Source organism: Perca flavescens, chromosome 2 (genome assembly GCF_004354835.1).
Source record: "Perca flavescens isolate YP-PL-M2 chromosome 2, PFLA_1.0, whole genome shotgun sequence".
NCBI classification, from domain to species: domain Eukaryota; kingdom Metazoa; phylum Chordata; class Actinopteri; order Perciformes; family Percidae; genus Perca; species Perca flavescens.
Genome location: NC_041332.1, coordinates 14,476,862 through 14,500,763, shown reverse-complemented (window position 1 = coordinate 14,500,763; position 23,902 = coordinate 14,476,862). Strand labels below are relative to the sequence as shown.

Below are 23,902 nucleotides of genomic sequence, written 5' to 3'. Positions count from 1 at the left end.
ACATTGCTAACCAAACAGTAGCCTACATCAAATATGGCCAACCCTTCAGACTTGAAGACCCTCTGTGTGCAAAATACAGGCAGATGTGATTACTGTGGGAAAGAAAAAACAATAACGCACATATGCTGTATTTTCAAAAATATGAGGAAGAAAAAAGACATTTATTTATTAGTTTTTTATTTATTTTTATTTGATTGAATATTGTATTGTATTCCTATTCACACTCCAAACCAGTAGGCGGCGGTAATGTACCAAATCGTTGTTTGAAGAAGAAAAAGAAGAAGATTGCCAACGATTACGCTCCGCACCAGGTAAGCCTGAGGTTTTAAAAGTCACGAAATTACCTGATAAACCTTAACTCTGTTCAGCTTCTTAAGTCCGGTGACTAAGCTTTTTGGTATTACTAGCTAGCTAACGTTAACGTGTAATGTTAGCATGGCAGAGGTTAATGCTAGCTAGCTGAAGTTGCTAGCTGACGTCGGCTTTATGGCTAACATTTTTAAGTGGATAACGTTGAATGAAACCGGTGTGTTTGCATACGCAGTTTGTGGCTATACTCGCCGACTTGTCTTTTGTTTTGAAGTACGTCGACGTTAAATCATTGTACTTTCATGTGATTGAAATCGTTCAACGTTTTTAGGGTTAACGTGAACGTTTTGTTCACTTTTCTGGAAGCCGGTTAAAGTTTTGCTGTAACTGATACTGACTCGTCGTGTGTCTCTGCCTTCGTGGCTGTCCGAACACATGCAGGTAACGGGGAATTTCATCAATCACCATGTTCAATGTTTCTGCAACCATAACTAGTGATGGTGATGATGAGATAAACCTTCGTTAAGCATTGAAGCTTTCCAGCAAATTGGTTCGACAAAAGGGTTAATTTCTCGAGGCTTCATGTGCACACAAAACCACCTGTTGGTCATAGATTGCAGATATATAACCGATGATCTCCACTATCAATCTGTGATACAACGTTAATGTATTTTGCAACCGAAAAGGCTTTGGAATAATGTCTGTCAACAATTGATTAATTTTGATATAATCCATTTATGGCCTATCAATATGGTGTCTGTTTTCTGATAAGTAAGTATTAATGTATAACTGGATGTGTCTCCTTGTGATATGTGAAGCTGTAAATGTGTGAAAGAAATTGTTTCATAATAATGTCACGAGGAGCAATATTAGTGTGAAAAGTGGTAGGCGTTTAACCAGGCAAAGTGCCGTGAATTTGCACGTGTAACTAAAAGATGATGTAGTGGAGTGCTTGTTTCAACAGTACAGTCAAAACAGGTTATGTTGTGAAAATGCCTTGAAACCGTTGTAACGTTATTGGCCAATATTGAGGTAACCTAAGTGTTTACTCAACTACCTATTTTGTCTGCATGTGCTGCATCTTTAACTGTAAAAAAGAAACGTTTACAATTTCTGTTGAGTTTCTTTCAGGCTAGGGTTAGGAAGTTACAAAAGCCAGAGTATGGCCACAGATCAAGCCTTTAAACAGTGCAACACACACACACACACACACACACACACACACACACACACACACACACACACTTACTTGCTGAGCAGGCCTTATTCTTTCTTAATCCCATTTGTATTTAAACTTAGACATGCTACACCTTTTACAGGTTTGGTTTTCAACCTGATTGACATCATTATAAAATGTTTAGTGAAGCCCGGGGTATTCTTTCTTGAGTGTACACAGTGGGGCAGAAACTTGAGATGGTGTAATGGAGAGAAAAGGAGGAGACTTGGTGAGATAGAGATCAGTTGTTCATGTGGGACAGAGGGCTGCAGGGACGTGGAGTTGATTATGGCATGCGTGCGAAGGAGAACAGCATGACGGTTCCAGGGTGTTCAGGGGAGAAGAGGCAAAGGAAGGGTGAATAATTGAATTCTTCATACAGCCTACAGCAAGGCAGTGTTTGGGGTCATGCTGTAGAGGGATGGGGGATATGGGCCACGCATACAATAGTGACAATAAGGGCATTATTTGTTGGCCAAAGTTTGCCAGTTTGACATGCGTGTTTGTGTTAAAGAGATGTTAGTTGAGGAGCATGAACTTGTTTAGAGAGTCGCTGAAGAGGCAGAGGGGAAAAAAGTAATTATTACCAGCTGGATGTGATGTTAAATGTTTTGGTCCACTTCAGTAATACCATACAGCCTCTTGTTAAATATTTCTACAAACTGGATTGTGTTTACACTCGTGTGTTTTCTAAGGCTGGTATTTCTTGATGCTATTGTGACATTTATTTAGGGTTTCTAAATGGCGATGATTTATCTGTTTAATTACAAAGCTAGGTGCTTTGCTCCTTCAGCCTTCAAAGCTTTCTATAAGTATCAACGTGAGTTGAGCGTGTCCAGTCCTATTTATTTTTTACCAGTTATTACTATGCAAAAAAAAGTTTAGTTTAATGTGCTCACACGAAACTTTCATGTGCGTACATGAAACTTTTTCAATATACGGCTTTTGTGTGAGCACATGAAAGCTGTATATTGATGTAGCCTGGGCCATACTGGAGACAGTGACCGCTAGAGAAAGGACTACAGTACAGGAGTTAGTTGCACTATATTTTAATCTAGGTCTTCATTACAAGGACATTGCTGCTTTGCTTGCAAGTAGTCACCATTATATTGTTTCGATAGGACATTTAAAACAGATTTTTAAGTCTTGTAATCTGTTCCGGCGCAAGGTGATTTCGATCGGGCAATTACTTTCATTTATGAGCAGTTACAAACATCTGGCCAACTCCACGGATATAGGTGGATGTACACAAAATGCAAAGAGAATGGATTAAACATAAGGAAAGAGGATGTTCGATTAATTCTACGAGATCTAGAAGGGGTGTTGAACTCAGAGTGAGGAGACGGCTCCTTAGGCGCACTTAGACAAATTTGAAGCCTTCCTAGATAGCAAACAGTCATTGAAACTATGATAAATCAACCTTCCGTTGTCAACGTTAAGTCACTGAATCAACATCGAACTCTGATGTTGATTCTACATCATTTTGCACCCTGTTTTAATATTGAAACAATGTTGAAATTTCAACTTAACTAAGGATCACCATGATTTCAATGGGATTCCAATCGTTATTAAGCCATGGAAAAGTTTTACTAAGCATACGAAAACGTAATGCCCTAAATTAAATAGCCTATGATGAATATCCTGCTTTATCTACAGCCAGGATGTTAAAAAGTGATGCAACATTTCCAAGCTTGTATGCCTATAGCCTAGCCTAAAACACTGACCACATTACACTATTTAAGGTAAAAACATATTCATTTTATTAGCCTCTTATTGTGGGAATGCTGTTCTACAGAAAATGTTCAGCTCCTTCATACTTTCACCTACAGACGCCAAACAAACTTTAAAATGTTCACAAAATATTCAGCTATCCGGCTATTACTTTTCAGTTTGATATCTTTTACAGTTTTTGTGAAAAAGCTCTTTAAGTTTAGTGATCTTTTCTTGATTTTTTTGCGTTTTATAGTGAGTGTGTATTGCACGAGGTAGAGTGGATGATGTCACAGCTACAGTGGGGGAAATAAGTATTCGACCCCTTGCTGATTTTGCAGGTTTGCCCACTTACAAAGAATGCAAAAATCTACAATTTTAATCATATGTACTAGGGGTGGGAATCACCAGAGGCCTCACGATACGATATCATCCCGATACTTATGTCCCGATACGATATTATTGCGATTTTAAAGATATTGCAATATTCTGCGATATATTGCAATATTTTACCTTTTTTACAACTTCAGATTTTTCCCAATTTCAAATGATGTCCCAAAAGGACAATTTTGTCAACATCTGTTGTATCTAAAAATATACATTTCTCTGTTTGTTCATCACACTTCAGTTTTATTGGTGCAAAATGTGATTGTCAAGCAGACAAACTGATCAACATGTATATCATAAAAGATCGATACTTGGCGTCTGTGTATCGATACAGTATTGCCACGAAAAATATCGCGATACTATGCTGTATCGATTTTTTCCCCCACCCCTAATATGTACATTCTAACAGTGAAAGACAGAATCCCAAAGAAAATTCCAGAAAATCACATCATATGAATTTATTAAAATTGATAACCATCTGATGAGGAAAAACAAGTATTTGACCCCCTGGACAAACAGCAAGTATTCTGGCTCCTACAAGCCAGTTAGTCTTTCTTTAAGCCACAGCCCCAATCCGAACCAATTATCTACATCAAATACACCTGCCTCACCTCGTTACGGCTTTATGGCTAACATTTTTAAGTGGATAACGTTGAATGAAACCGGTGTGTTTGCATACGCAGTTTGTGGCTATACTCGCCGACTTGTCTTTTGTTTTGAAGTACGTCGACGTTAAATCATTGTACTTTCATGTGATTGAAATCGTTCAACGTTTTTAGGGTTAACGTGAACGTTTTGTTCACTTTTCTGGAAGCCGGTTAAAGTTTTCTGGCTCCTACAAGCCAGTTAGTCTTTCTTTAAGCCACAGCCCCAATCCGAACCAATTATCTACATCAAATACACCTGCCTCACCTCGTTACGGCTTTATGGCTAACATTTTTAAGTGGATAACGTTGAATGAAACCGGTGTGTTTGCATACGCAGTTTGTGGCTATACTCGCCGACTTGTCTTTTGTTTTGAAGTACGTCGACGTTAAATCATTGTACTTTCATGTGATTGAAATCGTTCAATCTATAAAAGACACCTGTCAACACCCAAACAACCAGCATCCAACATCACCACCATGGGCAAGACCAAAGAGCTTTCTACGGACATCAGGGACAAGATTGTTGATCTGCACAAGGCTGGGATGGGCTACAAGAGAATCGGAAAGCAACTTGGAGAGAAAAGATCAACTGTCGGTGCAGTTATCAGGAAATGGAAGAAGCACCACACCACCGCCAACCTCCCTCGGTCTGGGCCTCCACACAAGATCTTGCCTTGTGGGGTGTCCCTGATCATGCGAATAGTGAGGAATCATCCCAAAACCACAAGGGGGGAACTGATGAATCAACTGAAGGCAGCTGGGACCACAGTTACAAAAGAAACGGTTGGTAACACACTACGCCGTCATGGATTGAAATCCTGCAGCGCACGCAAGGTCCCCCTGCTCAAGAAGAAACATGTACAGGCCCGCATGAAGTTCGCCATTCACCACCTGGACGACTCAGAAGAGGCCTGGAAGAAGGTGATGTGGTCAGATGAGACCAAAATAGAACTTTTTGGCCTCAACTCAACTCGTCGTGTTTGGAGGGCAAAGAACACTGAGTACAACCCAAAGAACACCATCCCCACCGTCAAGCATGGTGGTGGCAACATCATGCTTTGGGGGTGCTTTTCAGCCAAGGGGACGGGACAACTCCATCGTATTGAGGGGAGGATGGACGGGGCCATGTATCGTGGAATTCTGGACCGACATCTCCTTCCCTCAGTGAGAGAGCTGAAGATGGGTCGAGGATGGGTGTTTTAGCACGACAACGACCCTAAGCACACCGCCAAAGCAACAAAAAGTGGCTGAAGAAGAAGCACATCAAGGTTCTGGAGTGGCCTAGCCAGTCTCAGACCTGAATCAATTGAAAATCTTTGGAGGGAGCTTAAAATTCGAGTTGCCAGGCGACAACCTCGGAACCTGAATGATTTGGAGGCTGTCTGCAGGGAGGAGTGGGCCAACATCCCTGCCGAAATGTGCACAAACCTTGTCACCAACTATAAAAACCGTTTGACATCTGTGCTGGCCAATAATGGCTTTTCTACAAAATATTAACATGCTGTTTGTCCAGGGGGTCAAATACTTGTTTTTCCTCATCAGATGGTTATCAATTTTAATAAATTCATATGATGTGATTTTCTGGAATTTTCTTTGGGATTCTGTCTTTCACTGTTAGAATGTACATATGATTAAAATTGTAGATTTTTGCATTCTTTGTAAGTGGGCAAACCTGCAAAATCAGAAAGGGGTCAAATACTTATTTCCCCCACTGTACAACACATAGCCTTAAAAAATTTGTTCCTTAGTTCCTTCTCTATAAATTGCTCTCACGCCCACAATATCTACTTGTCATACACAAATTTTCCTCCATCTGCTGCAATGATAAAAGTCCTCCATATTTTTATTAGCAGTTATAGTTTTGCCAGGCTGAGCCTATATTTGAGAGCTCGCTCTCAGGGTCTCTGAGCTGCCCAGCTGACAGTTTGCAGCTGGTGTCACGCGTTAACGGATTAGTCTTCAAAGGATGTTTACATACATTACAGTCTATACAGATACTACAGGTAGTAATATGAACAGTAGTCTATGGGCGTTTTCACACATGAAAGTCTGAACCAAGATCCGGACCAAGGTTCATGTTTTTGTTACATTGTATACATTTGATCCGGTAAGTTGTGGTTTCACACTGCAGTTTTGCAAGCGCACTAAAGATCTATACGTGACAAACCTACTGCCTGCTGCTCTCCCCCTACTGCCTGCTGCTCTCCCCCCTACTGCCTGCTGCTCTCCCCCTACTGCCTGCTGCTCTCCCCCTACTGACTGCTGCTCTCCCCCCTACTGCCTGCTGCTCTCCCCCTACTGACTGCTGCTCTCCCCCTACTGCCTGCTTGCTCTCCCCCTACTGCCTGCTGCTCTCCCCCCCCTACTGACTGCTGCTCTCCCCCCTACTGACTGCTGCTCTCCCCCTACTGACTGCTGCTCTCCCCCTACTGCCTGCTGCTCTCCCCCCTACTGACTGCTGCTCTCCCCCTACTGATTGATGCTCTCCCCCTACTGCCTGCTGCTCTCCCCCTACTGACTGCTGCTCCCCCCCTACTGACTGCTGCTCTCCCCCTACTGACTGCTGCTCTCCCCCCCCTACTACCCATGGCCCTTTTTGTTTTGTTGTGATGTTGAGAAGCAAGACACGGGAACTTTCTTTCTGGAGCATTTATTCAGAGACAAACTGAAACCTACGCTGTACATTTACCACTTAACAAATAAACTGCTGATGTATTCTCTGCTCTGATAGCCGACAGCTGTCTTCTCTGAACGCATTCACCGTCACTCTCTCTCACTAAGCACCTTAAAGGAGCTTCCCGGTCTTGTAACACAAGGAGCCTGCCAGAGCTTCTTGTATTTGGTCCAAAAGTCCGAACCATCCAAAAAATGCTTTCACACTATAAACGAACCGGACCATGGTTCAGTTTGGTCCGGACCGAGACCACCTCTTTTTATCGGACCAAAATTTGGTCTTTTGATCCGGACCGCGGTCCGGGGGAGGTTTCACACCTGTAATTTTGGTTCGGATCAAACTAAAGTCCGAAAGTCCGGACCAAACGAGGTATGTGTGAAAACACCCTATATCTCTGGCCTTCCACTTCTCTCTGTCTGTCTTCTCTCTCCCCCTCTCTCTCTCTGGTCCTCTCTCCCTCTCTTTCCTTCTCTCTCCATCCTTCCCTGTCTCGCTCTCCCCCTCTCTCTCTCTTTCCCTCTCTCTTTCCCTCTCGCTCTCTCTCTTTCTTTCCCTCTGCCTCTCTTTCCCTCTCTATCCCTCTCTCTTTCTCTTCTCTCTTTTTATCTCTCCCTCTCTCTCCCTCATCCCCCCTCTCTCTCCCCCTCGCTTTCTTTCCCTCTCTCTTTCTCTCTCTCTTTACAGGTTACCTTTTTACTTGCTTCAGTCCCTCTTGCAGGTATTGAGGTTTTTCCCTCTCCGCCTGGCATTTTCCTCTCTAAAAACGCATTACAGCACCATTAGAGGAACAAATACTGTCACATCCAAACAATGCCTTGCCAAACATCAGTTCAAAATAGATTATGCTAACGTTAGCTAGCATTAACTAACATGAACTAATTCTAAAAGTTGTCTTCAGCAAAAAAAATTGTTTTGCTCACATCCCCTTAGGGTAGGGTGACCAGACATCCCGGATTGGCCCGGGACAGTCCCAATTTTAAGTTGCTTGTCCCAAGTCCCGACAAAAGCCCGCCGGGACGCTAAAATGTCTAGCTATGAAATTGGCCCGGTTAAACGTGTAAAATGCTGACAGCTAAACGGTGTAAAAGTGTGACTGTATTGTAAAGGATTCCAACAGCTGGACGTACAACAGTCTGCCGCTAAAGCTATGAGGCAAAAGACACAAACTAGCATTTAGTCACTGCTGTTGTCGGAAAAACAACACAGACGTGAATAAAGGTTGAGTTTACTTAAAACTCATGGTGCATTCACAGTTATTGTAAAATACCCTTTTCTCATCTGTTTATGTCGTTTAACAGCAATTTACTGGTGAAATAAGTTATTGTTAAAAGTCATTGTTATTACATTTTTTATCATTTAAATTCCCCCCTTTTTTTTGTGCTGATCTGAAAATTGTGAGCTTTGTGATCTGTTGCACCCCTATACTATTCCAAATAATCAAAGTGATGTAAGGCAAAACAGGTTATTGAACTCATGTCACTTCATGATGATTGATAAGATGAATGAAGTAATGAACAAATCATGAATTAATTCATGCATTATTCATAATTTATGTACCCTTCCCGTAAAGTGTTACCATAACTTTAGTTCAAGCCTGTGGCAGCAGTTCCAAATAATTTTAGTGCCATGCAATGAAAAATACCTTTTCACAAGTTCAGTGGGTGCATTTTCCAAAAGAATGCTTTAATTCTGAAAAATAAAGTTGTTCCCCACAAAACTCACGCAATGTCTTTTAATATTATTTCTTAGATATGTAGGCTACATAGCAAGGAAATTCATGAATATTAACTGAGATACCCCATTATGTTGTGAGCAGTAGGCCTACATCACCCTACCTTAGGGGCTCTGTACTATATAATGATTTAAAAGGAATAAACCAGAATCTATGACAGAAGGGTTAAGGGGGCTCAGCCTATGACAGCTGAAACCTTTTTTTTTTTTTTTTTTTTTTTGTTTATTTAGCAGGACAATGTGCAGTTACATTAAAAAGATGGCTGCACCAGATTTAGCATTATGCTACTTTCCATCTGTAGTCCTCCACAATTATGACATAACAGAGTTGAGTTCATGACAAAAACCATAAACATAACATGTTTATACAACAAGACAGTCAAGACTATTTACACCGAAGGTGCAATACATAAATATACACAACAATGGAATAAAAAGCGTTAGTGAGAGCAGGTCTGATGTTCTAAAAGGAAGTATTTAACTGCCCGCGAGAAGCTTTTAAAATTTGAGATATTCTTTAAATTGTTAGGAAGCCCATTCCATTCTTTGACTGCTTTATAGGAAAAGGCTGATTGAGAAAAAACAGATTTTCTTTTGGGAACATTGCAATCACCCCTGAATACAGACCTCAAGGCTCTTTGTGTAAATTTAGAGCGTAGCTGTACATATGTATATTATGCTGCGTTCCAGGCAAACCCGTAACTTACTACCCGTGAACTCGTACCAGATCGTTGTACTCCCAGTTACAGTTTTTGACGTTGCACACACATAAACAACAATGGCGACCCCCGTTGATGCTGTACAGACGCCGTTTATTAACAATAAATAAGTAGAAATAAATAGACATAAATAGGCAACGTAAAGTAATCTAGATAGCTAACGTCAACATTAGGTAGCCGCTAGCTAGAAGGGTTTGTGGTGACTTTGCCTGGAACGCTACCAAGCCGTGAGTCGTGACTTGAAGTCGTAACTTGCGGGCTAAAAACTGTCTGGAACGCAGCATTATTATGTACTATACCTGTTGGTTGTCCCTGACAATGGAAAGTTGTTGGTGGCAGTAGCTCAGTCAGTAGGGAGTTTGGTTGGGAACTAGAACTGGTTGCTGGTTCAAGTCCCCATATGGACCAAAGTATGGTGGTGGACTGGTAGCTGGAGAGGTGCCAGTTCACCCCCTGGGCCAAGGTGCTCTTGAGCAAGGCACCGAACCCCCAACTGCTCAGTGCGCCTTTCCATGGGCAGCCCCCTCTCTTTGACATCTCTCCATTAGTGCATGTATAGGTACTGAGCATGTGTGTGTAATTCAGGCCTGTGTGTAATGTGTATAATAACGACAGAGTGAAAACATTGTAATTTCCCCTTGCGGGATTAATAATAAAGTATAAATTATTATTATTATTATTATTCTCACGGAACAAGCACACCTCTGTATGTCAGTGGGCAGGGTGTCTGTTGTAGGCATACCTGCCTTCACCTTTTGTGAAACTTAGAATAATTGAAGAGCCCATTGTCTTGATACTACTTGGTATTGGGTTATTTTGGTCAACGGCCCTACTCTGTGCTTTTTCCCTGAAGCGTATTGTTTAATTGAGGTTAAAGAATATTTTTGGGTCTTTGACAGAATAGCTTGAAGAAAGGAAAGGGGGGACCACATGCAGCAAAGGGCCGCGGGTCGAATTCAAACCTGGATCGCTGCCAAGGACTCACCCTACCCTCAAAATTATAAGTTATATATTTGTGTATTCATTACAATGATACTGTTTTTTATTCATGCGAGATGGCCCACTTCTGCAATAAAACTGCAGGAAACCCTACAACCTTCTGTTGAAGTAAAAACCACAAAATTATTACCAAAAGAAACTATAGTTGTTTTTTTTCCACACAGCACTAGTGACATGCAGTTTCATTATACAAACAAGGACCCAATCATTTTGACATTAGCATCAGAACAGAGCAAGGTTAGATATGCTTGTTGTATGAGGAAGTAGGACAGGCCGGCTACCTACTCAGTGTGCAAATTAGACGGTCTGCCCGAACAGTACAACAAAGCTCTGTTGTGAACAAAGAACAATAGGAACAACAGCCTATTTTACTTTTTATTACATAACCTAGCAGTTGCAAATGCCAGTTCATTCTATACAGTACCATGTCACGAACAATAACTAGGACATTTGACATGTGATTTGAATACCTAAAGAAATGTTGTAATAATGTGTGGACATTTTAAGCAAACTTGGAAAAGTTTTTGTTTCCCCATTCTTACAGTTTTTGCAATTGCACTTTACTCTTTGTCAGTTTTTGTTAGCTTTCCACATGTTGTGCTATACCACATCCTCCATCATGGTTCTGATGTTGCCTCTCTGTGCTCAATCCCAGGCTATAGTGGTCATCCCCCCCAGTCCAAGCCTGATAGTGAAGATGGAGACGATACGTCCATGACCTCCTTTGGTGTTGCCGTCCGAGGCCTCCCCCTGGCCTTGGCATCCATAACACAAGCCACCACCTCAGACTCCCGCTTCCACCCTAAATGGCGGGCGATCACTGTGGTGACCCTGCTGGCTATAGTGCTCATGTTATACCTGACCGTAGGGGACAGAGACGCTGCCACCAGAGATTACTACCGCAACAGGGCTCACGGTTTGCAAAAGCACAGCGGTGACAAGGATGCCATTTTCCGGGACGCTAACAGACAAACTGCACAAAGCCTCCCCCACCACCAAAGAAGGAAGACCCCTTACAATGACACATACCCGTTAAGTCCGCCAGAGAAGACCAAGCGTGGCATCCGCTACCGTATTGGTGTGATTGCAGATCTGGACACGGCGTCGCGTAGCTCTAAGTATCAGACGTGGTTCAGCTACATGAAACGAGGATACCTGACTGTTTCAGACAGCGCGGACCGACTGGAGTTGGAGTGGGATGCTGAAACAGTCACACTGGAGAGTCATCTCGCTGAGAAAGGACGAGGTAGGTACACACACGAAGAATATTAGGGCTGGGACGATGTGCTTTTGTCCCGATTAGACTCTTTCACCATACGTGGGTGTGGATTCACTTTGTATTGCGATTTTCAGTTAATGCGATTCTAGTATTCAAGTATTTTTTACCTCGGTGTCCGATTGACTTATTGTTCTGCAGGTATGGAGCTATCTGAGCTGGTGGCGTTCAACGGTCACCTGTACAGCGTGGACGACCGTACAGGTGTGGTGTATCGGATCGAGGGCAACCAGGCCGTCCCCTGGGTTATATTACCTGATGGTGACGGCTCAGTCTCCAAAGGTCAGTCTCCAAAAGACCTCTTACCTCCATCTATTGAATACATGGAGCAGTGTTTCCTTAAGGAGTTTTTTTTTTTAAGCAGTGGGGGCAAACCCCCGCGCGCCCCGCCGCCAAATGTTTTAGGTATGTAACGGAACGGACACTTCGCTGCAACACAAACAAATATATTTATTCACACACAATGAGGCATATTTTCAGTTGTGATTGAACTGTATTTTTTGAGGAACTATAGGGCACTAAACATCTACAACAGGTCTACACTTAGAACGGACCCACCGCGGTGACGTTTTTGGTGGAGCTGTTCGTTTAATAGTCGACTCGGTAGAAAGCGAACGTTTTGACAATAAACTACTAAATCTACTTGTTAAATTGCAGTGTGAGCGGCAGGATAATTTAAAAGGCAACCGCGACTAAATTTTTTGTACAGCCCTATTTCTGATAGCGTGGTGGCAGACATTTTGCCATGGTGGGCCGCCACTACAAAATCAACATAGAGGAAACACTGCATGGAGGTTGTCTGAGCAAAATGTCTCTAACCTTTATTAAATGTTTTGATTTCCTTCAACAGCACAGTTTTTTTTCACTCTAAAAGTCTAAAGTCTAAAACAACCCACAACCATGTTTTGATGTGCGTTGTGCACTATATAGTTGGTTGGAACATCAGCATAAACAATTGTTTTAGGAAAGGTTTGTTTGTTTGTTTTGTGTGCAGGGTTCAAGGCAGAGTGGCTGGCAGTGAAGGATGAGCACCTGTATGTTGGCGGCCTGGGGAAAGAGTGGACCACGACCTCTGGACAATACGTCAACAACCACCCAGAGTGGGTGAAAGTTGTTGGCTACCATGGTGATGTGCAGCATGAGAACTGGGTGCCGTTCTACAATGCCCTGCGGAGCGCAACGGGGATCCAGCCACCAGGTTCTGACAATTTTTTGGGGGTTTCTTCTTAATAGTCCTGTCCACATACAACAGCTGAATTTGTATCGCACCTTATCATTGGCACCTAGGGTGTAGTTTGGGCTTCAGATGTCAGGGGTTCCTTAATCCAATCATAAATAAAACCCTGAAGTAAATGGATGTAACGACTTCACTAACCACATTTAGTACCACATTTAGTTTTCATTGCAAGATAATGTATTTGAAAAGTGGAAATGACACCCATAATTCCTTACACGCTTTATTTAGTCAACTCTCCCTTCTACAACTCTCCTTGTTCTATAGGCTACCTCATCCACGAATCGGCAGCGTGGAGCGAGCGTCTCCAGCGCTGGTTCTTCCTCCCTCGCCGTGCCAGTCACGAGCACTACGAAGAGGCTGCAGACGAGCGGCGTGCCACCAACCTCCTCCTGTCCTGCACCGCAGATTTCAGCCACGTAACCGTGCGGCACGTCGGACCGCTCGACCCAACCCACGGCTTCTCCTCATTTAAATTTGTCCCAGACACAGACGATCAGATTATTCTGGCCCTGAAGTCAGAGGAGGATGCAGGCAGGATTGCCACCTACATCATCGCATTCACGCTAGACGGTCAGGTGCTGATGCCCGAGACAAAGATAGGGGATTTGAAGTTTGAAGGGCTGGAGTTTATTTGAGGACAGCGCTGAAGGCAAAATCTGCAGGGGTCCTCCGTGGTTTAGAAGAGCAAGAAACGGGGCCGTATCAACACTGTTGTTTGGAGTTCTTAGTATTACATTCAGTTCTATTGTGCAATAATGTGTGACCCAAAATTATATATTTCATAATGATATTGTATGATAACTAAGGAGCAAGAGAAGGTTGAAGGACAGGAGGATGCCACGCCAACCTTGGGGGGGGGGGGGGGACAATTAAGTGTCCCCAACAATTGACCAATCCAGTTTGTGTGGGACCAGTTTAGGCGGCCCATCTGTGACTAGCAACGCACACCACTCACACAGAAAGTGTCACTAGCCGGTCACCACCCAATACGATTTTTATGCTTTTAAAATTAGACACTTTTTTTCTTTTTTTTTTTTTTTTACGTATAAATGAGTAGCCGTCAGTCTATCAAACATCAGGTAAGGTGGATCTCCTCTCCTGCAGCCAAACTCTGCTGGTCAGACACTCAGGGGAACAAACAGGATCAAATATTTTAAGGAATAGAAACAAATGTTCTTAAATTACTTGAAATATGACTTACTCATTGCTTTGTTTTATCTTACCTGTTCAGACACACTGAAGCCTCTGTAATTATATTTATTTAATATCTAGTTACTTGATTCATTTCAACTTCTGATTGATAAACTACATGTGATACGTTTTTCTGAGCAGGTCCACCTCAAATGTTTCTCGCATACAATACCGGTCAAAAGTCTGGGGTCACTCAGAAATTTCCATTACAGACAGAATACCAGCTGAGATCAGTTGCATTGTTTTTTTTAACCAGGGCAATAGTTTTTTTTTAGATTACATTATGTGCTTACATAATTGCAAAAGGGTTCTTGACTGTTGTAAAAAGAAGTGGCTGATCTTTAATGCCATATCTACATTGCCCATTATCAGCAACCATTCATCCAATGTTCCAAAGGCACATTCTGTTTACTAATCTGATATCATTTTAAAAGGCTAACTGAGAAAACATTTTTGCAATTATGTAAACACATAATGTAATCTGAAAACTGCTGCCCTGATTAAAAAAACGATGCAACTGATCTCAGCTGGTATTCTGTCTATAATGGAGTGGAATGGAAATTTCTAAGTGACCCCAAACCTTTGACCGGTAGTGTACGTTATTGAACAAAATATTAGTTTCTCAATCCAGAGAACAAGTGAAACACCAGCTATTTTATTTATATACATATATTCATTTTTTATACTCTCAAAATACAAATAATGAAAATATATTCTTGTTTGAATGTCTTGTTATGTATACATTTTGTTTGTAATGTGTCTGCCAGATGTAACTAAACAGAAACTTAAGGTGGTATAAACATGTAAACATTGTTGCTGGGTTAAAACACATTCATCTAAATAATCACTATACACTTAAAATGTTCATGTCTACAAAATCAGTAGCATTACATTTTCTATTATTATTACAGTACTTTGTTACACACATTTCCTCAAGCATTTCCTTGACTAATTTTACAACCTTGCAGGAGGACATCATGGTTACTAAATTACCCAAATAACGATATTAACTGATCAAAAATGACGAGTGATTTCAGTTTGACATGCTGCAAAGTTGGCAATTATTCAGTTTTATCTCAAAACCTTTCAAACCTGAGCAAAATCCTCGTGATTGATCTTGTTCACAGGCTTGTTCCCAATGCAAGTATGTCTTGAGGTAGACCGGCCATTTGTATGGGTACGAAGGAGCCCAGTTTAGTGTAAAAGTCGATCATCCTCCGATCGCTCTGCCTCAGCTCACAGAACACTCCTCTGGAACCTTCAAAGTTAAGGAAAAAGAATGAGGATTTATGTTTTAAAATGTAATAGATCAATATTGAAACAAAGTCGCTCGATGGTGTTTTAAGCCCCAACCGTCCCTTCAAGGCACCTCACCTAACCCCGACGCCTCCCATGCAGCGCTGCCTGGAAGACGACGTTGGGGGGCTTAAAACACCAACAAAGTCTTGCAGCGTCAGTGATGCAAAGCTCCCCAAATCAGACCCAGCCAGTATTATCATTGTACAGCTGCAGTGCCTGCATATTTAGAATTGCAGGCACTGAGTAATTGATTGTGCCATTTGCATCTTTTTATAAAAAAACTGCCGGGTTAATAACTGCTGTGTTTGAGGTCTTAAATGTTAAAGTAATTTGCGTGGATTCAGAGTTTTGGAAACCGAAGCGTATTTTCTGCTCAATACAGATAACGGTAGAGAAGTCACACTACTCTATTGTATGTCCTATGTCCTCCAGGAGAGGGAAACAGGGTTTTCCTACCTGGATTGCATTTGTTAAAAGTATAAAATATTGAAGCTTAAACTCTCAGCTGGCACTAGTAATAAAATAATTCCTTTGCTTGGACACATCAACATCAACAGCTGCATGAATAAACTGATATAGCAGAGCTTGGCAGGTGTGCTATGACTAAACAACCTTGTAGAGAATATTTAGCCTGTTCAGGTTCAACCTGAGTTTGTGAATTGGCTGCAGGCCAGTTCCATGTGGCACATCTTAAGAATTATCAAAGGCACCGTGCAAGGCCTTGACCTACCACTGCTCCTGACGGAGGACAACAGCCGACCAATCATGCGCTTGGCTGGAGAGGGATCAGTGACCCGGGGCAGCACTTGCATGGTAACCAGGGAGGGGAAGTCCTTAAACACGGAGTCACTTACTGCCCTCTAGAGGCATGACATGAAATAAAATACAAGTATTGCATTTTTGTTGTCATCTCGTATTCTGAACAAAAAATGACTAGATGTTGCATTTGATCACCTGAATTTTGCCTGCGGCTGGTTTGGCGTCGGTGAGTGCCAGGGCGTAACCACACACCCCGATCTCGTCCTCCAGGACAAGAGCACACTGAGGGGAAGGGGAGATCTCACCAGCTGACAGGCTGCGGTGGGCCAGAGGGAATGTTCAGATTAAGGCATGAAAGCACGAGCAGTCCGGAGAGGGAGAAATTGGGCTCTTTCTTACCCGTCACAGATGAGTGGAGGCTGCTTCGTCAAGGGAACTTTGCCCTCTCCTGCGCTCTGCATCTCTCTGAAAATCCTTTGCACCTCCGTCTAGTACAGAAAACAAAACTGTGTAACATCACTACTGAATTTTTACAAAAATGTATCACTATGTGTGAAGAGCTGGCACCCTAACCTTGTCCTCAGGGCAGTACGGGCGTACGCAGTAAACAGCCGACATGGGAGGCTCTCTGAACAGGTCCCTGTTTCCGTGGCAAGGCAGCATTCTCTGCCAGTACAAATAAACAGTATATTCATATTGATGTAGACCTAAACTTAAAGATTATTGATGAGATAACAGTACTAAAAAGAAGATATTTGCTGGATGCCTTTTTCGTATCAATTACACCTAGTGATTAGTTGGAAAAAATGATGGATTTAATATGACCTGTAAGAAAAATGACCAAATATTAGAGCTGGGCAACATATCGATATTATATACCGATATCGTGATGTGAGACTAGATATCGTTTTGGACATCGTAATATGGCATAAGTGTTGTCTTTTCCTGGTTTTAAAGGCTCCATTACAGTAAAGTGATGTCATTTTCTGAACTCACCAGACTGTTGTAACTGTTCTATTATTTGCCTTTACCCACTTAGTCATTATATCCACATTACTGATGATTATTTATCAAAAATCTCACTGTGTGAATATTTTGTGAAAGCACCATAAGTCAACACTACAATATCGTTGCGGTATCGATATCGAGGTATTTGGTCAAAAATATTGTGATATTTTATTTTCTCCCTATCGCCCAGCCCTACCAAATAGCACTGATTAACATACCTGGAACTCTCCAGAGAGGCCTCCTCTAAAGCCCCAGGGTTCAGGATCAGTGTTCATCAGCTGGGCTGCGGGGCGACCCTGCCCTCCTTCGGAAAGCAAACACATTACAACATGTGAGTAGGTTAACTTTTATGGATTCAAATTTGTAATAAATGAGGTTAAAGATGAGCCTGAAGCCCAACATCCTGTATCCTTTACACACCAGCCTGTGTGCTTCGATCATCATTAGAAGATTCTGATTTTCTCACCTAGTGCTTTCACGTAGGCTCGAGCCAGACCGACCCCACTCTTGATGTCACAGATGTAGTTGTAGAGGTCGTACAGAATGCAGCGGTTCGGGGCGTTTGACAGTCGATTAAACATCTGCACCACCGCTTCGCACATGCCATCAAACTGCTGCGCTCTTGAGCACCACTCCGCAGTCTGAAAAAAAAACAAAAAACAGTGTTTTAAGCGTTAATTTACAGGATAAAAGAATACTCACATTATCTGCTTTTTGAAAAAAAAAAAAAAAAAAAAAAGAAGTCTAAAACACGCAACAGTACCTTGTCTGTCTCTGCAGCGGCGGCCCAACTGTGTTTCCTGAGCCAGTCCAGCTCCTGCAGCATGGTCCTGGCTGTCGGCCCGTATTCGTACGGCAGGTAGAAGAGGTCCGACAGCAGCTTCAAGTCATCCAGGGTCAGGGGCTCGGCTGTGTACAGCGGGTTCTCCCCAGGTCCAGGAACATGGGGGGTCTCTCCCCCGTCTGTCTGCATGGGCTCCTCACCTGATGACTCCTTCTTGAGACGAGCTGGAGGATGGAGGAGGAGGAGGGTGATGACACACACTTTGTCTCAATGCGATACCCACTCCATCTTTACCTTTATTATTAATCGGTTTTGTAGATGACCCGCTACCTCCAGGTTGATCAGTGTTCAGAAACTCCTGCAGCCAGTCAGTGAGGGCCAGGGTCAGGGCTTTCTTGGGGCTGTAGCAGGGGTCGTGCTCCTCATCGCCTGGTGATGAAGGGGTGAGAGACAGTGGGACAATGCACAAAATCCACACTTCAAAAAGATGTACATGTCAGGCTTCTGCTTTTATTAACTATTATCCATCTGATTGATTCTCAGATTTCAGGGGTTGACCTTTGGACCAACTGTGTTTTAGGTTTCAAGTATAGTCGAAGTTTGAATGCACTTAGCAACTGAGCGACTAAAGATAAGACCTCAAGCAGCTGCTGGTCTCTGATTGGGGTTATTGCTGTATGTAGTAAAACTACTTTCAGACTTAAAACCTGCATGAGCTAGATGTTTTTTTATTTATTATTATTATTAATTCAGCTACATAATCTAGTAGTAGATCCATTTTGTGTTTTGAAATAAATGGCAGTGGGAGAAAGACAACCACTCATTCACCGCAAACATTATAAAAAGTTACATTGCTGTATTGTAAAAGAAGAGTCAAATTTGAGCTGGAATATCCTGCGTATGTGTCAAAGCTGACGGATGAGTGTTATTTAATGTCAAGAAAAACTAGACACTCACTCATTTCCACATCCCTCTGTCCTCCATCTGCGGTTGCTTTGCACCATGTAGCCAAGGTGTGGATAGCCACAAAGTTTGGGTAGAACTCACAGTTGGGATTGGTGAGCACTCCTCCCAGTTTGGGAATCAGCTCAGTGGGACGATCCTAACAGCAAAAGATCATGTTAATTATTCCCGGATACAGATCAGACTGGAACTTACTGTATATGAATTATAAATATAAATACAGTCTTGTAAAAATGCACCTTAAAGGGTCCAAGGAAAAGCCTTTGGGGGTCATAGTCGTTTGCGTGGATATTGTCCCAGATGACGGGTGCCCTCCTCAGGACGGAGGACACCTCTTCTATGGACTCAACAGAGATTTTGTGGGATACCACTTTGGGACCTAAATAACAGGAATAGGAACGAAAGTGCAAAATCCGTTATTAAAGTGTACCTTTGGCTACTTCTGTGGAGGTTCAGTGAGATCCTGAGTGGGTCAGTGCAGCCTTACCAGTCCACAGTATGTCTATCCCAGGCAGCAGCTTCTCTCCCACAGTGTGCAGGTAAGAGGACTGGGACACGTTGGGAGTACAGAACGCAGCACAATAATCTGGAGTTACAGGGAGTAAACAAACGGAAATGACGGAAAACTGTAAAACAGAGGCATTACTAGGGCTGTCCTCAATTAAAGAAATTCTCAGTCGATAGGATTTTGTCCACTAATCGATTAGTTAACTGAATTGACAAATCTGTAATCTATATTACCAGAGATGTGGTCATAAGGTTCCTGGAAATAAGTCTTTCAGCATGAAAGAAGCATTAAAAAAAAAAATCACTCTAAGTCGACTAAGACCAAAACGAGCGATTAGTCGACGAACCGACTAAGAGGTGGCAGCCCTAGATACAGCATCACAGTGTTTGCATGCTTCAAACTCCCCAGTCTGTGTTCAACGGGACTGAATAATATTTGAAACATTTTATAAGGAACAAACTGCAGTATGCTTGGTCTTTTAGTAGCAGTTTTAGGTAACCCCACTGCCTGACCTGTAGGACAGAAGAGGAAGGTCTCAGGGTCTCCCAGGTGCTGGTACACCGCATTAGTGACGGCCACCTGAGCGTGAGCGAAGGAGCTGAAGGCCTGCTTATCAGCTGGACACATCTCAGTCTCGATGTCATCAAACAGTAAAGAGAAGGACCTGCAGCCAAACTGCCTCACCTGAGGGAGGAAAAGGACAGCTTTGGAGATTTTAAGATCATTGGGTTTTTCCCAACTCTTGACAAAGTTCCTCATTGGATAATAACATTATATCACCAGGAATTAAACCCATTATCTGCAGCAGTGTCAGTGCCCTCAGTTGTCCTTTGACCTACTTGCAGTGCATAAAACGCTTCTATTTTACTGCTGTATGTTTCATATAAAGTGATATTGTGTCCAAAACCAACCCTCAGAGAGCCATAAAGCTATATGCAGCTGAGATTAAATTATCTATTCTCATGCTCCACCCTTCCCCTCTGCATGCAGGTCCTAACCTGATCCAGTTTCCTCTGCAGGGCGGCAACCTCTTTGGGGTTAGAGAACGTAATGTCCAGGCCGGGAGAGATTGCGTAGATGAACTCGACGTCGTGCTGTTTAGCTGCCGATATCAGAGCGATGAGTTGCTCTGGGAAGAGAATAAGAGATGAGAAGAAAAGAAAAAAATATTTTAATACTGTCCTCCCAGTTACAGAAATGTCCTAAATAAATGCTGTTTATTGGGAGGTAAATGATGCACACGTTCCCAGTTTGGATTGATAGACATGAACCATGAAAAATCATTAGGCCTGTGATTTATGCAAAAGGTACAAGTATGACGGGGTTCTGTTTTGAAATGCACTTGGAGTTGTTGGAGACATGATAGTTTTAACAAACTTCAAATCATCACTGCTCTTCAGTATGTAACATTACTGATAAGACGCATCCAACTAACAACGGAGAGGCTCCACTGAACAATGCGGAGATAATGAGGACTCAGAATGGGACTTTGGTATGACAGAAGCAACTACAGTGTATTTTACCATGTTTTTGGGTTCGGTTTGTAAATGAGGATCCTGATTCAAACATGTACTTCATGATTAGCGCGTTTTACGTACTGTACATGTGGTTCACTATGACACAATAAGTATGAAGGTTATTGTGGCCGGGTTGGCTCAGTGGGTAGAGCAGGCGCACATGTACTGGGAGGCTTATGCCTCGACGCAGAGGTCCATGGTTCGAGTCCGACCTGTGATGATTTCCTGCACGTCTTCCCCCTTTCTCGCCTAGCTGTCCTATCGATTAAAGGCGGAAAAGCCCAAAAATAATATTAAAAAAGTTTGAAGGATATTTGTAAATTTCGGGGTCTAAATGAAAAGTAATCTAAACTTATTAAATCTATTATATATTTTTATCATTATACCTGCGACCTTTGTTAGGCAGTTGTTGCACTTTAATGCAGCTATTCCTTAAATCTAGTCTAAGTGTTGACAGTATGTGGTCCCACTCATATACACCGGTCTCTGTTCAGGTTTGCACAGATTACTTTTTATCTTAAAATGTTCACCTTATAAATATCCTTCATGGAATATGAATGCATTAGGGAGCAGAACGTAGGGCTGGGCGATATGGAGAAAATCAAATATCACAATATTTTTGACCATCATGAGATTTTTGATAAATAATCATCAGTAATGTGGATATAATGACTAAGTGGGTAAAGGCAAATAATAGAACAGTTACAACAGTCTAGTAAATTCAGAAATGACATCACTTTACTGTAATGCAGCCTTTAAAACCAGGAAAAGACAACACTTATGCCATATTACGATATCCAAAATCTAAGACGATATCTAGTCTCATATCACGATATCGATATAATATTGCCCAGCTCTAGCAGAAAGCTATCCCAGATGACACTATGGGTGAAGATATTGATACCCAGGTAGTAATGGTCAGTTCTAATCAAAGAGGAAAAAGTAAAGAGGTTAATTATCCTGCTCTTGAGGCTGTTTGACAGTCCTTGGCGGTTTTGGTAACTGGGTAGTCCTCAGGACACCCTCCTGTTCCAAGAGCCAGATGAGATTTGGGATTTCATTTAACGAACAAGGAGGACATGTGAAGGGGTGAAACTCACCTGCCTCCTCAGCAGAGTACAGGTCCCTCCAGTACATCCTGTGTTTGTAGTCATCCTTAGGGGCGTACAGGTACGTGTTCAAACCCCACTTCTGTTCTCTGTGGAACCCGAAACCAGCAGTCAACAATCACATCAAGCATTATGTCAGTTGTTATAGACACGATTGGGAGTACAGTGGATCATTCTGTGTGTTTAAAAGGTCTTGAAAGTGTAGGCCTGTCCTCGACTAAAGAAATTCTTAGTCGACTAACACTTATACAATTTTGTCGACTAATTGATTAGTTGATTTAATTGACAGAGCTGTGCGCTTTGAGAGGTGGTTAAGACTAGAAAAGCACAATATAAATGTAGTCAATTAACCAACTGTAAAACTGAGTTTCTCCACAATTAATCCTGCAAAAGCACCACTTTAAATCTTGTGTTTACCATAAATGTGCTCATAAGTTTCTTGGAAATGAGTAATTAAGCATGAATAAGCATAAAATGTTTGCTAAATATTGTTTGTCCAGTGATGTTAACCTTTTCACCTCTACCCAAATTCAGAAAGGTGGAGAAATATTAAAAACGCCAGTATGGGACCACACTGACTCACTATGAAGCAAATCTACATTTTACCTTTGGTTGTAGCTTTTCATATAAGCCTGGTTTCTACCACGCCCTCACATGTATTTTATATTTCTTCAATGTGGTTTGTATGTATGTGTGTGAAACAACTACACCAAACTTGAGGGGGGGGGGGGTGACAGACACACCTTTTAAACAGCTCTGTTCTCTGCCCCATAGTCCATGGTCGCCCATAAAAACCTGCATCAAGCAAAGATTAAGTTATGCACCAAATGATGTCACCTTACCAGAAGTGATCAATACATGATTGATATCCAGGCTGCATTTCTACTAAATATATCTGAAGTTCATCATGTTAGCTTGCAGCCTAATTTGGATGTTTGCATCTGGATTGAAGAGCTGGGACGTTACTCCAAACTGGATCAACACAAGGATCTGTACTCTGGAGGTCCAGGTCCCAGGTCTGCTCACCTTCCACTACTCCACTGATGAACCGCTTCTTCCCAGTGTGGGGTTGGCCCCTGGCACTGACTGGTTTCGACATGGTTTACTGTTATAGTTTAGCGTTGAGTTGTCCTCTCTTTCTCAGTCTGTGCTTCAAATTTACTACTGCGCAGACAGAAGCTCCAGCGCTGACACAGCGATACTGTCACTCATAGCTTTGTATACCAGCCTTTAACGTTCATTGGATTTGACTTTTATTGCAGTCCTCTCACGCCTGCGCAGACCAGTCGGTGGTTTTAAGCACCGGGGAGCATTGCGCAGCATGATAATAACATGGTCTAAAGTCTGAAGTTGTAAATACTGTAAGCGAATAAAAAAAACAGATCGTTTTGTGATGACTGAAGTTCAGGCGCGCGTTGACCATAGAGGCGTTGACTGTTTACGACCATACAGACTGTTTACGACTGGTATGACTTGAGCGTGAACGTCTTAAAGGGACAGTACGTGTCCCTGTGGCTTAAAGGAACAGTTCACCCAAGGGAGAAGGCAAAATAATAAGGCTAGTCTGTGATTTATGAGAAATTTTCATTTTGTCACATTTCGAAGTAGAGTATTATTATTATAAATGTGTTAGACAGTTGTTCCACCAACATGCAACTATTTAATTAAAGAAACAGGATTGAGGGTCACTACTGGTATAGTAGCAACAGATGAGATTTAGACTGGCTTGTACTGTGGCAGCGGACAGTTTGACTTGTCAAACACATGTAACTAATAACATTAATAGTGAAAGCACTCGCATGGTACTGTGCATGCTGGCTCACTGGCATGGTTCTTTGGATTTAAAATAAACCAAATAA

The 23,902-nt window shown here is 42.2% G+C and overlaps 2 protein-coding genes across 5 annotated transcripts; one reads left to right on the top strand and one right to left on the bottom strand.

Moving 5' to 3' along the window:
• Positions 1-217: 217 nt before the first annotated feature.
• Positions 218-14,345, top strand: cant1b (calcium activated nucleotidase 1b). 4 transcript variants are annotated; one of them, XM_028600766.1, is made up of 5 exons: positions 218-311; positions 11,048-11,638; positions 11,810-11,950; positions 12,663-12,866; positions 13,170-14,345. In XM_028600766.1, exons 2-5 carry the CDS (start codon positions 11,107-11,109, stop codon positions 13,538-13,540), a joined length of 1,248 nt encoding a protein of 415 aa, XP_028456567.1. In that variant the 5' UTR covers positions 218-311; positions 11,048-11,106; the 3' UTR covers positions 13,541-14,345. The 4 variants fall into 4 exon arrangements, with proteins under 4 accessions (XP_028456567.1, XP_028456573.1, XP_028456566.1 ...); XM_028600772.1 differs by lacking the exon at positions 218-311 and adding an exon at positions 378-750; XM_028600765.1 differs by lacking the exon at positions 218-311 and adding an exon at positions 1,000-1,080.
• A 390-nt stretch (positions 14,346-14,735) lies between these two features.
• On the bottom strand, positions 14,736-23,480 carry ogal (O-GlcNAcase like). Its single transcript, XM_028601327.1, has 17 exons — positions 23,070-23,480; positions 22,787-22,838; positions 22,035-22,132; positions 20,416-20,546; positions 19,930-20,101; positions 19,397-19,495; positions 19,149-19,288; positions 18,904-19,048; positions 18,277-18,375; positions 17,926-18,170; positions 17,629-17,803; positions 17,381-17,466; positions 16,728-16,820; positions 16,554-16,642; positions 16,350-16,470; positions 16,126-16,255; positions 14,736-15,354 (listed from the first exon to the last, which is right to left on the bottom strand). Exons 1-17 carry the CDS (start codon positions 23,140-23,142, stop codon positions 15,218-15,220), a joined length of 2,085 nt encoding a protein of 694 aa, XP_028457128.1. The 5' UTR covers positions 23,143-23,480; the 3' UTR covers positions 14,736-15,217.
• Between the last annotated feature and the right edge of the window lie 422 nt (positions 23,481-23,902).